General features: G+C 44.3%; 1 protein-coding gene across 1 annotated transcript in view; it reads right to left on the reverse strand.

Annotated features, from left to right (window-relative positions):
- Window positions 1–14,273, reverse strand: part of LPA (lipoprotein(a)) — a 243,401-nt gene that overhangs the window by 202,460 nt on the left and 26,668 nt on the right. Inside the window, exons 7-11 of the mRNA XM_063666806.1 lie at window positions 11,996–12,177; window positions 10,604–10,763; window positions 6,449–6,630; window positions 5,057–5,216; window positions 902–1,083 (exon numbers count right to left, since the gene is read on the reverse strand). Coding sequence (XP_063522876.1) covers window positions 902–1,083; window positions 5,057–5,216; window positions 6,449–6,630; window positions 10,604–10,763; window positions 11,996–12,177 — 866 coding nt within the window. The remainder of the gene's footprint in view (window positions 1–901; window positions 1,084–5,056; window positions 5,217–6,448; window positions 6,631–10,603; window positions 10,764–11,995; window positions 12,178–14,273) is intronic.

Genomic DNA, 14,273 nt, shown 5'->3' on the forward strand with positions numbered 1-14,273 from the left:
CAGGAGCGAGCAAAGGGCATGGCATTTGGTAATGCGGGCTGCAGATGGTAATTGGCTGTCGGGGGCAGAGGTGGGGACAGACATGGACATTTTGCATGTTTCCCTAGACCGTTGATCATGAAAGCCAAGGCCTTTGGCTTCCGGGCCATGGGGCAGAAAACGGTCCTATACATCTGACTGAAGGCAAAGACACTTTGCTGCTCAGGGATGTGTGCAGGCCAAAAGCTTATTCCTTTGGAGGAAAGAGGGAATCCTCTCGTGCCCCGCATCCTGAATTGCAATAAAGTAGAAGTCTACTACTCTTTCTCTCCAGAACCCTCACAGGTACAAGTGCCATCAGAAAGACGTTTAAGAACACTGAGAAATCACTCCCTTCAAAGCCTAGGGCTGCAGAGCCTTAGAGCATTGGGAGCTCATGCACTGCTCCACAGACCCAGGACGATACGGAATTATTGCAGCCCTGGTGGCTTTCTCCAGGGTGGCAGGCTCCAGAGCCACACTTCTGGGAATCTGGAATGCTGAAGATTGCACTGAATGCTTTCTACTTGAAGAAAGCCCAGGTAAAGCTTACTGGCTTGGAAAGAGTCACACACCCGACAGCATGATACAATGAAAATTTTGACTAGGACACTGAGAGAGCCCGGTTTGCAATGAGGAGAGTTGTGAAGTTGATCACCCTGGAGGGTTTGTGCCCATCCTAAAGACACAGCCCAACCACGTTGCGCCAGAAATCACTCCGCTGGCTCCCCCAGAGAGTGCACGGAGGCTTCCTGCTACATGGCAGAACTCAATCAATGCTCGAGCATCCGTGTACCATCGAAGCCTGCTGCATCAGTGGGAATTTCCATGGCTTTTCATCCCAGCGTCCAAGCGTGTAGATGTCTGGCCACAGGCTCCTTACCTTGTTCGGAAGGAGCCTCTAGGCTTGGAAGCGGGGTAGCAGTCGGAGGCGCGACGGCAGTCCCTTCTGCGTCTGAGCATCGTGTCAGGTTGCAGTACTCCCACCTGACATTGGGATCCGTCGTATAACAATAAGGGGCTGCCACAGGATCTGGATTCCTGCAGTAGTTCCTGATCAAGCCACTGGAAATTCCAAAACGATACACGTCACAAGAGGTGGGACAATATGCAGGGGCTCCCCACACCCTCTCCTTGGTGCTGCAACAAGGTCATTACCGGTGCCTTTCTAATATTCCCATTAAAAGTACCATATGATTGCCACAAGCACAAATGGCTCTCAATCACCAATCCTCTCTGCACAGTTCTCATAATTAATAGATTATTCTATTAAAAAAAAAAAACCTCTAAAGCCGCAAATGCTTCTTAGACACACTGAGATAGTACATACATGTGGCCAAAAAATGATCAGAGTATTCTCCCTCTGCCTTCTGCCCAATCCATCTCTCTGGAATAACTGGTATAGATTTTGATGTCTGTATTGTGGAATTGTTTATTCACATACAAATGTATCTCTATCTGTCTACCTCTCCGTATCTCTCTCCGTAGGACTTCATATGCTAATGTGCGAGTTGCAACTAACATGTAGTTCTTCAGAGAATACTTGGCATCCAGGAGGATAAGCTTTCCAGGTCAACCTTCACACTCCTGTACTCAAAACCTAGCGAAAAGGCTCTACCTTTCCCATGGAAAAGCATTGTGCAAATAGTATTACTGTCTGTCATTCCCATATCACATGGGTCAAGTTTCTGCAAGACTTCTCAAAGCTGCCCTAGAAAACTTGCTCCCAGGCAGGATGCAGTATCTCTGGAATGTGTTCCTGAGCAGGACCTTCTCTCCTGCTCTCAGTCTATCCTCTGCTGGCTGCAGCCACTCTGGAACTGAGGGAAAGGGGGATGAGTTGAAAGAACAGTGGGACCCAAGGCATAAAGGAAGACGGCGGGGTACACTATGAGATCTGAAGATGTCAGACAGCTATGGAGGATTCAGAGAACAATGAATTAGGAGGCAAAGCAGTTGAGGAGTTTGGGCTGTGGGGATCTTGAAGCTTTCGCTCTTCCTTATGCCTCCCAAGAACGTTCCTCCAACCTCTCAGTGGCCTCACATTCATGACCTGTGGCTGCCTGAGAAAATGGGAAGTGTATCATGGGCCATGGGGATGCAACACTCTCTCTCTAGAGACTCTACACTTGTGTCCTAGTCTCAACCCCAGACCCTCCATTCCAGGAAGCTGGTTCAATGAGCAACGGGATGTACTAAGAACCCGAGCTCGTGACAAATTTCTTTCTTCCTTGGCTTCTCTCTTTTGAATACATGGAATATTCTTACTATGCAATACACCTCAGCGTTCAACACTTTGCGATTACTCTGCGATTTGCAATATCCCTTTTAAACCACACAGTAACCTTTCATTAATATTACATACCATCGTGCATGAGGTAAGAAAGTTTCAATGGCACACTTCCAATTATTCCCTACATGATTTATGCTAAGTGTTCAAATTCTTACTTCTACAGGTGCAAAAATTAAACATATTGCTATCATTTTGCTTCAAGTAGTCAACTCTCATTTAAAAATATATAGAAATTTGGTCAAGAAAATATTTTGCATTTACATGTACATTTGCCAACTGCTGGGTTCTTCATTACGTGGGCTGCACAAAGTTCCCTTCTTGTGCTATTCTCCTTCTACCTCATTCCTTCAGGTCACCTCTCTTGTTACATCAGCCTGCTGATTCCAAATTCTTACAGTTTCCGCTTTCTTTTTGGGGACAGTGCACGGTATACATTTATGCAACATGGATGATCTTCAAGGCATTTTACTGCTATTTAGCATTCTTGGTTGATCTCTTCTTGTTCCTGTTTACCACATTAATAACATTCCCGGTACCTGGCTTCCAGTGTTTTTGACGAGAATGCATTAGCAATTTGTATCACTGTTCTCTTAGCAAGAAACAGCTTGTTTTTCCCCGGTTTCTCATAAGAAGTTTCTTCTTATTATACCTTCGTCTTCTTAACGTCAAACTGTGAAATACAAAACTGCATCATACTGGATTTTTTCTTTTTTTCGAAATCCCTATTTGATACATTGAGTTTCCTGTTTTTGAGATTTTGTTAACATTCTTCATAATTGAAAAGTTCTCGGCCAGCCTTGATTCCGGTATTTGTTTCTGTCCCTATCTCCCTTTCTCTTTTCTGTGACTTGCTTCCCACATGCAGGAAATCTTTTCCTATTTTGCAACATGTCTGTGAGCTTCAGTTGATTTTTTATTCCACTATTTCTTGAGGGTTGTGTGTGTGTGTGTGTGTGTGTGTGTGTGAACTTGTGAGTATTTGAGTGTGTGTGTATGGGTGTGTTGTGTGTGTGTGTATGCGTGTAGTTGGTTCTGTAGAATTGATTTTTGGTTACTTTCTTCTTCGGAAACGTCTACATTGATCAGGCGGCCATCCAGTAATTTTTTCATTGAAGACATAGCTTTTTATATTAGGTCTTTAATTTTATTTGGCTATTCTATACTGTTACTTTCTTTTGATATTTTATTTGTTTTGTTCCATATTCACCTTTTTGTAAATACTTGAAATAGTTATCATAGTGATATGTCAAATTTTCATGCCATTCTAATCATTTCTGTCATTCCCGCGCCCGTTTGTATTGCCTGATTTATTTCCTGGTCATGGATCGCACGACATGCTTTTTCTACATGTAGTCACATTTTAAATTTAGGACTCACTCTGGGGATACCGCATAGCTCAGCCAGTGGACTTCGTTGTTTACTTCTAAAGAGAGTTGAGATTTCCTCTCACAGGCACTTCATTGACTTGGAACCCGATTTCATGCTTGGACACTTGCTTTTCAGCTGTGCAAGGGTTAGTCTGCAGCTGCCTTTATTCTAGTAATAGGCTAATTCTACTTTTAAACTATGGCTGTTCTGGGGTCTCCACTGAATTGGCAGTGTGTTCTGTGAGGACTCTCTCGTCTAGCTGGTAAGAACTCCAATATCCCAGAGTGCTATGTGATCTCTGTCTTCTTTATTGAGCTTGCTCTTCTCTTGCAGATGCTCTTTCTAAGGAAATGTTCTTTGCCATACGTTCTTGTGGAACCATTTTCTGTGCACATGCAATGTCATGTTTAGCCAAGGACTGGAGGAGACTTCTATGCATATTTGTAGAGCTCCTTTCCTCCACAAACCAGTCCTTATTTGTAGCAGACCTAGAAAATTTCAACTACCAGACTCATCACAATCTCCAATTCCTCTCCACCGTTCAGACAGATGGCTACAGATTGCTTGGTTTCCACCACCTTGCTCTGCAGTGCAGGAAGGGTAACCAGGAAGAAAGCCAAGGCATCTATGGAGTTGAGCTCAACACTGCCCCTCTCTCAATGCTCTAGGTCCTCTACCAGCTGTTGTCCAACATGTAGAAATGGTTTTTCCAGGTCTTTGCTAGTCACTTATGGCCAAAAAAATTGGCCAGAGTGCAGTCAGACTGGGGTTCTGTCCATCTACACAACCCTTTTACTTTTCAGCATCCCTCTCTTTGCTGACTCTCATCTGCCTTTTTGCCTTTGCTTTTCTCTCCCTGGGAACCCATATCCCTTCAGGCCACTGGTACTTAGGACCGAGTGTTCTTCTACCCATTGGAATATATGTAGATCTAGAAAGAGATAGATTCACCTCTCCATAAATATGCACACATTCTTTCCTCATATGCCCAGACAGAAAAGGCATACACAACCTTCCCTTCAGGAACTGGTAGTCAGAATAACACAATTCCAATTGGAAAGTCTTCATTGACCCTTGGTAGGTGTTGTGGAAGGCTAATCTAAGTGTTTGGTCATTTGTCATTCTGACTGTTTTCTTAATGTGATGTCCTCGCCTCCAGATTTCCCTTCTGCTCCAGAAAACTACGAGGAAGGAGAGGCAGCTTCACATTTCTCTTCTCTCAGACCCTTAGCTCTAAGGCAATCATCCTGAGACATTTTGCTACACCAACTGCATCTGACACAAGTTGAGTTCGGAGAACTCATCTTGAAGCATGTCTCTTCCAACAGAATCTTCAGTTGGCCCTTTCTTCTCTTACGGTAAAGAACAAAGACATACCCATTTGGGTAGTTTTCTGGGGTCCGACTATGTGAGTGTGGTGTCATAGATGACCAAGCTTGGCAGGTTCTTCCTGTGACAGTCTTGAAGTATGTGCCTCGATAACTCTGTCCATTACCGTGGTAGCACTCCTGCACTCCAGGCCTTTGCTCAGTCGGTGCTGAAATGAAAACAGAAGAAATCATGATGAGTGTCTCTTAGAACAGGGAAAGATGTGAAGTCATTTATGACACAACCAGAAAGGAGTCTATGAGAATTACAACCGTTCTCTTTTCCTTATCCATAGGCAGATGGATATGAAAAAACCAACCAACAAACAAACACCAAAGCAACAGATTCCTACCATTCTAGAACCGTAGGAAGTTCTTGGAAATATTTCACCTGACACCTTAGAGAAACAGAACAGATCAGAATCCCTCTCATTGGAAAGTGTGCTCACGAGCAAGCACCTTTCTGGGAACCTCTACTGAATGTTCATGAGAAAGATGGGGCAGGAGCGAGCAAAGGGCATGGCATTTGGTAATGCGGGCTGCAGATGGTAATTGGCTGTCGGGGGCAGAGGTGGGGACAGACATGGACATTTTGCATGTTTCCCTAGACCGTTGATCATGAAAGCCAAGGCCTTTGGCTTCCGGGCCATGGGGCAGAAAACGGTCCTATACATCTGACTGAAGGCAAAGACACTTTGCTGCTCAGGGATGTGTGCAGGCCAAAAGCTTATTCCTTTGGAGGAAAGAGGGAATCCTCTCGTGCCCCGCATCCTGAATTGCAATAAAGTAGAAGTCTACTACTCTTTCTCTCCAGAACCCTCACAGGTACAAGTGCCATCAGAAAGACGTTTAAGAACACTGAGAAATCACTCCCTTCAAAGCCTAGGGCTGCAGAGCCTTAGAGCATTGGGAGCTCATGCACTGCTCCACAGACCCAGGACGATACGGAATTATTGCAGCCCTGGTGGCTTTCTCCAGGGTGGCAGGCTCCAGAGCCACACTTCTGGGAATCTGGAATGCTGAAGATTGCACTGAATGCTTTCTACTTGAAGAAAGCCCAGGTAAAGCTTACTGGCTTGGAAAGAGTCACACACCCGACAGCATGATACAATGAAAATTTTGACTAGGACACTGAGAGAGCCCGGTTTGCAATGAGGAGAGTTGTGAAGTTGATCACCCTGGAGGGTTTGTGCCCATCCTAAAGACACAGCCCAACCACGTTGCGCCAGAAATCACTCCGCTGGCTCCCCCAGAGAGTGCACGGAGGCTTCCTGCTACATGGCAGAACTCAATCAATGCTCGAGCATCCGTGTACCATCGAAGCCTGCTGCATCAGTGGGAATTTCCATGGCTTTTCATCCCAGCGTCCAAGCGTGTAGATGTCTGGCCACAGGCTCCTTACCTTGTTCGGAAGGAGCCTCTAGGCTTGGAAGCGGGGTAGCAGTCGGAGGCGCGACGGCAGTCCCTTCTGCGTCTGAGCATCGTGTCAGGTTGCAGTACTCCCACCTGACATTGGGATCCGTCGTATAACAATAAGGGGCTGCCACAGGATCTGGATTCCTGCAGTAGTTCCTGATCAAGCCACTGGAAATTCCAAAACGATACACGTCACAAGAGGTGGGACAATATGCAGGGGCTCCCCACACCCTCTCCTTGGTGCTGCAACAAGGTCATTACCGGTGCCTTTCTAATATTCCCATTAAAAGTACCATATGATTGCCACAAGCACAAATGGCTCTCAATCACCAATCCTCTCTGCACAGTTCTCATAATTAATAGATTATTCTATTAAAAAAAAAAAACCTCTAAAGCCGCAAATGCTTCTTAGACACACTGAGATAGTACATACATGTGGCCAAAAAATGATCAGAGTATTCTCCCTCTGCCTTCTGCCCAATCCATCTCTCTGGAATAACTGGTATAGATTTTGATGTCTGTATTGTGGAATTGTTTATTCACATACAAATGTATCTCTATCTGTCTACCTCTCCGTATCTCTCTCCGTAGGACTTCATATGCTAATGTGCGAGTTGCAACTAACATGTAGTTCTTCAGAGAATACTTGGCATCCAGGAGGATAAGCTTTCCAGGTCAACCTTCACACTCCTGTACTCAAAACCTAGCGAAAAGGCTCTACCTTTCCCATGGAAAAGCATTGTGCAAATAGTATTACTGTCTGTCATTCCCATATCACATGGGTCAAGTTTCTGCAAGACTTCTCAAAGCTGCCCTAGAAAACTTGCTCCCAGGCAGGATGCAGTATCTCTGGAATGTGTTCCTGAGCAGGACCTTCTCTCCTGCTCTCAGTCTATCCTCTGCTGGCTGCAGCCACTCTGGAACTGAGGGAAAGGGGGATGAGTTGAAAGAACAGTGGGACCCAAGGCATAAAGGAAGACGGCGGGGTACACTATGAGATCTGAAGATGTCAGACAGCTATGGAGGATTCAGAGAACAATGAATTAGGAGGCAAAGCAGTTGAGGAGTTTGGGCTGTGGGGATCTTGAAGCTTTCGCTCTTCCTTATGCCTCCCAAGAACGTTCCTCCAACCTCTCAGTGGCCTCACATTCATGACCTGTGGCTGCCTGAGAAAATGGGAAGTGTATCATGGGCCATGGGGATGCAACACTCTCTCTCTAGAGACTCTACACTTGTGTCCTAGTCTCAACCCCAGACCCTCCATTCCAGGAAGCTGGTTCAATGAGCAACGGGATGTACTAAGAACCCGAGCTCGTGACAAATTTCTTTCTTCCTTGGCTTCTCTCTTTTGAATACATGGAATATTCTTACTATGCAATACACCTCAGCGTTCAACACTTTGCGATTACTCTGCGATTTGCAATATCCCTTTTAAACCACACAGTAACCTTTCATTAATATTACATACCATCGTGCATGAGGTAAGAAAGTTTCAATGGCACACTTCCAATTATTCCCTACATGATTTATGCTAAGTGTTCAAATTCTTACTTCTACAGGTGCAAAAATTAAACATATTGCTATCATTTTGCTTCAAGTAGTCAACTCTCATTTAAAAATATATAGAAATTTGGTCAAGAAAATATTTTGCATTTACATGTACATTTGCCAACTGCTGGGTTCTTCATTACGTGGGCTGCACAAAGTTCCCTTCTTGTGCTATTCTCCTTCTACCTCATTCCTTCAGGTCACCTCTCTTGTTACATCAGCCTGCTGATTCCAAATTCTTACAGTTTCCGCTTTCTTTTTGGGGACAGTGCACGGTATACATTTATGCAACATGGATGATCTTCAAGGCATTTTACTGCTATTTAGCATTCTTGGTTGATCTCTTCTTGTTCCTGTTTACCACATTAATAACATTCCCGGTACCTGGCTTCCAGTGTTTTTGACGAGAATGCATTAGCAATTTGTATCACTGTTCTCTTAGCAAGAAACAGCTTGTTTTTCCCCGGTTTCTCATAAGAAGTTTCTTCTTATTATACCTTCGTCTTCTTAACGTCAAACTGTGAAATACAAAACTGCATCATACTGGATTTTTTCTTTTTTTCGAAATCCCTATTTGATACATTGAGTTTCCTGTTTTTGAGATTTTGTTAACATTCTTCATAATTGAAAAGTTCTCGGCCAGCCTTGATTCCGGTATTTGTTTCTGTCCCTATCTCCCTTTCTCTTTTCTGTGACTTGCTTCCCACATGCAGGAAATCTTTTCCTATTTTGCAACATGTCTGTGAGCTTCAGTTGATTTTTTATTCCACTATTTCTTGAGGGTTGTGTGTGTGTGTGTGTGTGTGTGTGTGTGAACTTGTGAGAATTTGAGTGTGTGTGTATGGGTGTGTTGTGTGTGTGTGTATGCGTGTAGTTGGTTCTGTAGAATTGATTTTTGGTTACTTTCTTCTTCGGAAACGTCTACATTGATCAGGCGGCCATCCAGTAATTTTTTCATTGAAGACATAGCTTTTTATATTAGGTCTTTAATTTTATTTGGCTATTCTATACTGTTACTTTCTTTTGATATTTTATTTGTTTTGTTCCATATTCACCTTTTTGTAAATACTTGAAATAGTTATCATAGTGATATGTCAAATTTTCATGCCATTCTAATCATTTCTGTCATTCCCGCGCCCGTTTGTATTGCCTGATTTATTTCCTGGTCATGGATCGCACGACATGCTTTTTCTACATGTAGTCACATTTTAAATTTAGGACTCACTCTGGGGATACCGCATAGCTCAGCCAGTGGACTTCGTTGTTTACTTCTAAAGAGAGTTGAGATTTCCTCTCACAGGCACTTCATTGACTTGGAACCCGATTTCATGCTTGGACACTTGCTTTTCAGCTGTGCAAGGGTTAGTCTGCAGCTGCCTTTATTCTAGTAATAGGCTAATTCTACTTTTAAACTATGGCTGTTCTGGGGTCTCCACTGAATTGGCAGTGTGTTCTGTGAGGACTCTCTCGTCTAGCTGGTAAGAACTCCAATATCCCAGAGTGCTATGTGATCTCTGTCTTCTTTATTGAGCTTGCTCTTCTCTTGCAGATGCTCTTTCTAAGGAAATGTTCTTTGCCATACGTTCTTGTGGAACCATTTTCTGTGCACATGCAATGTCATGTTTAGCCAAGGACTGGAGGAGACTTCTATGCATATTTGTAGAGCTCCTTTCCTCCACAAACCAGTCCTTATTTGTAGCAGACCTAGAAAATTTCAACTACCAGACTCATCACAATCTCCAATCCCTCTCCACCGTTCAGACAGATGGCTACAGATTGCTTGGTTTCCACCACCTTGCTCTGCAGTGCAGGAAGGGTAACCAGGAAGAAAGCCAAGGCATCTATGGAGTTGAGCTCAACACTGCCCCTCTCTCAATGCTCTAGGTCCTCTACCAGCTGTTGTCCAACATGTAGAAATGGTTTTTCCAGGTCTTTGCTAGTCACTTATGGCCAAAAAAATTGGCCAGAGTGCAGTCAGACTGGGGTTCTGTCCATCTACACAACCCTTTTACTTTTCAGCATCCCTCTCTTTGCTGACTCTCATCTGCCTTTTTGCCTTTGCTTTTCTCTCCCTGGGAACCCATATCCCTTCAGGCCACTGGTACTTAGGACCGAGTGTTCTTCTACCCATTGGAATATATGTAGATCTAGAAAGAGATAGATTCACCCCTCCATAAATATGCACACATTCTTTCCTCATATGCCCAGACAGAAAAGGCATACACAACCTTCCCTTCAGGAACTGGTAGTCAGAATAACACAATTCCAATTGGAAAGTCTTCATTGACCCTTGGTAGGTGTTGTGGAAGGCTAATCTAAGTGTTTGGTCATTTGTCATTCTGACTGTTTTCTTAATGTGATGTCCTCGCCTCCAGATTTCCCTTCTGCTCCAGAAAACTACGAGGAAGGAGAGGCAGCTTCACATTTCTCTTCTCTCAGACCCTTAGCTCTAAGGCAATCATCCTGAGACATTTTGCTACACCAACTGCATCTGACACAAGTTGAGTTCGGAGAACTCATCTTGAAGCATGTCTCTTCCAAAAGAATCTTCAGTTGGCCCTTTCTTCTCTTACGGTAAAGAACAAAGACATACCCATTTGGGTAGTTTTCTGGGGTCCGACTATGTGAGTGTGGTGTCATAGATGACCAAGCTTGGCAGGTTCTTCCTGTGACAGTCTTGAAGTATGTGCCTCGATAACTCTGTCCATTACCGTGGTAGCACTCCTGCACTCCAGGCCTTTGCTCAGTCGGTGCTGAAATGAAAACAGAAGAAATCAAGCTGAGTGTCTCTTAGAACAGGGAAAGATGTGAAGTCATTTATGACACAACCAGAAAGGAGTCTATGAGAATTACAACCGTTCTCTTTTCCTTATCCATAGGCAGATGGATATGAAAAAACCAACCAACAAACAAACACCAAAGCAACAGATTCCTACCATTCTAGAACCGTAGGAAGTTCTTGGAAATATTTCACCTGACACCTTAGAGAAACAGAACAGATCAGAATCCCCCTCATTGGAAAGTGTGCTCACGAGCAAGCACCTTTCTGGGAACCTCTACTGAATGTTCATGAGAAAGATGGGGCAGGAGCGAGCAAAGGGCATGGCATTTGGTAATGCGGGCTGCAGATGGTAATTGGCTGTCGGGGGCAGAGGTGGGGACAGACATGGACATTTTGCATGTTTCCCTAGACCGTTGATCATGAAAGCCAAGGCCTTTGGCTTCCGGGCCATGGGGCAGAAAACGGTCCTATACATCTGACTGAAGGCAAAGACACTTTGCTGCTCAGGGATGTGTGCAGGCCAAAAGCTTATTCCTTTGGAGGAAAGAGGGAATCCTCTCGTGCCCCGCATCCTGAATTGCAATAAAGTAGAAGTCTACTACTCTTTCTCTCCAGAACCCTCACAGGTACAAGTGCCATCAGAAAGACGTTTAAGAACACTGAGAAATCACTCCCTTCAAAGCCTAGGGCTGCAGAGCCTTAGAGCATTGGGAGCTCATGCACTGCTCCACAGACCCAGGACGATACGGAATTATTGCAGCCCTGGTGGCTTTCTCCAGGGTGGCAGGCTCCAGAGCCACACTTCTGGGAATCTGGAATGCTGAAGATTGCACTGAATGCTTTCTACTTGAAGAAAGCCCAGGTAAAGCTTACTGGCTTGGAAAGAGTCACACACCCGACAGCATGATACAATGAAAATTTTGACTAGGACACTGAGAGAGCCCGGTTTGCAATGAGGAGAGTTGTGAAGTTGATCACCCTGGAGGGTTTGTGCCCATCCTAAAGACACAGCCCAACCACGTTGCGCCAGAAATCACTCCGCTGGCTCCCCCAGAGAGTGCACGGAGGCTTCCTGCTACATGGCAGAACTCAATCAATGCTCGAGCATCCGTGTACCATCGAAGCCTGCTGCATCAGTGGGAATTTCCATGGCTTTTCATCCCAGCGTCCAAGCGTGTAGATGTCTGGCCACAGGCTCCTTACCTTGTTCGGAAGGAGCCTCTAGGCTTGGAAGCGGGGTAGCAGTCGGAGGCGCGACGGCAGTCCCTTCTGCGTCTGAGCATCGTGTCAGGTTGCAGTACTCCCACCTGACATTGGGATCCGTCGTATAACAATAAGGGGCTGCCACAGGATCTGGATTCCTGCAGTAGTTCCTGATCAAGCCACTGGAAATTCCAAAACGATACACGTCACAAGAGGTGGGACAATATGCAGGGGCTCCCCACACCCTCTCCTTGGTGCTGCAACAAGGTCATTACCGGTGCCTTTCTAATATTCCCATTAAAAGTACCATATGATTGCCACAAGCACAAATGGCTCTCAATCACCAATCCTCTCTGCACAGTTCTCATAATTAATAGATTATTCTATTAAAAAAAAAAAACCTCTAAAGCCGCAAATGCTTCTTAGACACACTGAGATAGTACATACATGTGGCCAAAAAATGATCAGAGTATTCTCCCTCTGCCTTCTGCCCAATCCATCTCTCTGGAATAACTGGTATAGATTTTGATGTCTGTATTGTGGAATTGTTTATTCACATACAAATGTATCTCTATCTGTCTACCTCTCCGTATCTCTCTCCGTAGGACTTCATATGCTAATGTGCGAGTTGCAACTAACATGTAGTTCTTCAGAGAATACTTGGCATCCAGGAGGATAAGCTTTCCAGGTCAACCTTCACACTCCTGTACTCAAAACCTAGCGAAAAGGCTCTACCTTTCCCATGGAAAAGCATTGTGCAAATAGTATTACTGTCTGTCATTCCCATATCACATGGGTCAAGTTTCTGCAAGACTTCTCAAAGCTGCCCTAGAAAACTTGCTCCCAGGCAGGATGCAGTATCTCTGGAATGTGTTCCTGAGCAGGACCTTCTCTCCTGCTCTCAGTCTATCCTCTGCTGGCTGCAGCCACTCTGGAACTGAGGGAAAGGGGGATGAGTTGAAAGAACAGTGGGACCCAAGGCATAAAGGAAGACGGCGGGGTACACTATGAGATCTGAAGATGTCAGACAGCTATGGAGGATTCAGAGAACAATGAATTAGGAGGCAAAGCAGTTGAGGAGTTTGGGCTGTGGGGATCTTGAAGCTTTCGCTCTTCCTTATGCCTCCCAAGAACGTTCCTCCAACCTCTCAGTGGCCTCACATTCATGACCTGTGGCTGCCTGAGAAAATGGGAAGTGTATCATGGGCCATGGGGATGCAACACTCTCTCTCTAGAGACTCTACACTTGTGTCCTAGTCTCAACCCCAGACCCTCCATTCCAGGAAGCTGGTTCAATGAGCAACGGGATGTACTAAGAACCCGAGCTCGTGACAAATTTCTTTCTTCCTTGGCTTCTCTCTTTTGAATACATGGAATATTCTTACTATGCAATACACCTCAGCGTTCAACACTTTGCGATTACTCTGCGATTTGCAATATCCCTTTTAAACCACACAGTAACCTTTCATTAATATTACATACCATCGTGCATGAGGTAAGAAAGTTTCAATGGCACACTTCCAATTATTCCCTACATGATTTATGCTAAGTGTTCAAATTCTTACTTCTACAGGTGCAAAAATTAAACATATTGCTATCATTTTGCTTCAAGTAGTCAACTCTCATTTAAAAATATATAGAAATTTGGTCAAGAAAATATTTTGCATTTACATGTACATTTGCCAACTGCTGGGTTCTTCATTACGTGGGCTGCACAAAGTTCCCTTCTTGTGCTATTCTTCTTCTACCTCATTCCTTCAGGTCACCTCTCTTGTTACATCAGCCTGCTGATTCCAAATTCTTACAGTTTCCGCTTTCTTTTTGGGGACAGTGCACGGTATACATTTATGCAACATGGATGATCTTCAAGGCATTTTACTGCTATTTAGCATTCTTGGTTGATCTCTTCTTGTTCCTGTTTACCACATTAATAACATTCCCGGTACCTGGCTTCCAGTGTTTTTGACGAGAATGCATTAGCAATTTGTATCACTGTTCTCTTAGCAAGAAACAGCTTGTTTTTCCCCGGTTTCTCATAAGAAGTTTCTTCTTATTATACCTTCGTCTCCTTAACGTCAAACTGTGAAATACAAAACTGCATCATACTGGATTTTTTCTTTTTTTCGAAATCCCTATTTGATACATTGAGTTTCCTGTTTTTGAGATTTTGTTAACATTCTTCATAATTGAAAAGTTCTCGGCCAGCCTTGATTCCGGTATTTGTTTCTGTCCCTATCTCCCTTTCTCTTTTCTGTGACTTGCTTCCCACATGCAGGAA

The sequence above is a fragment of the Pongo pygmaeus genome, chromosome 5, assembly GCF_028885625.2.
Source record: "Pongo pygmaeus isolate AG05252 chromosome 5, NHGRI_mPonPyg2-v2.0_pri, whole genome shotgun sequence".
Classification (NCBI taxonomy): domain Eukaryota; kingdom Metazoa; phylum Chordata; class Mammalia; order Primates; family Hominidae; genus Pongo; species Pongo pygmaeus.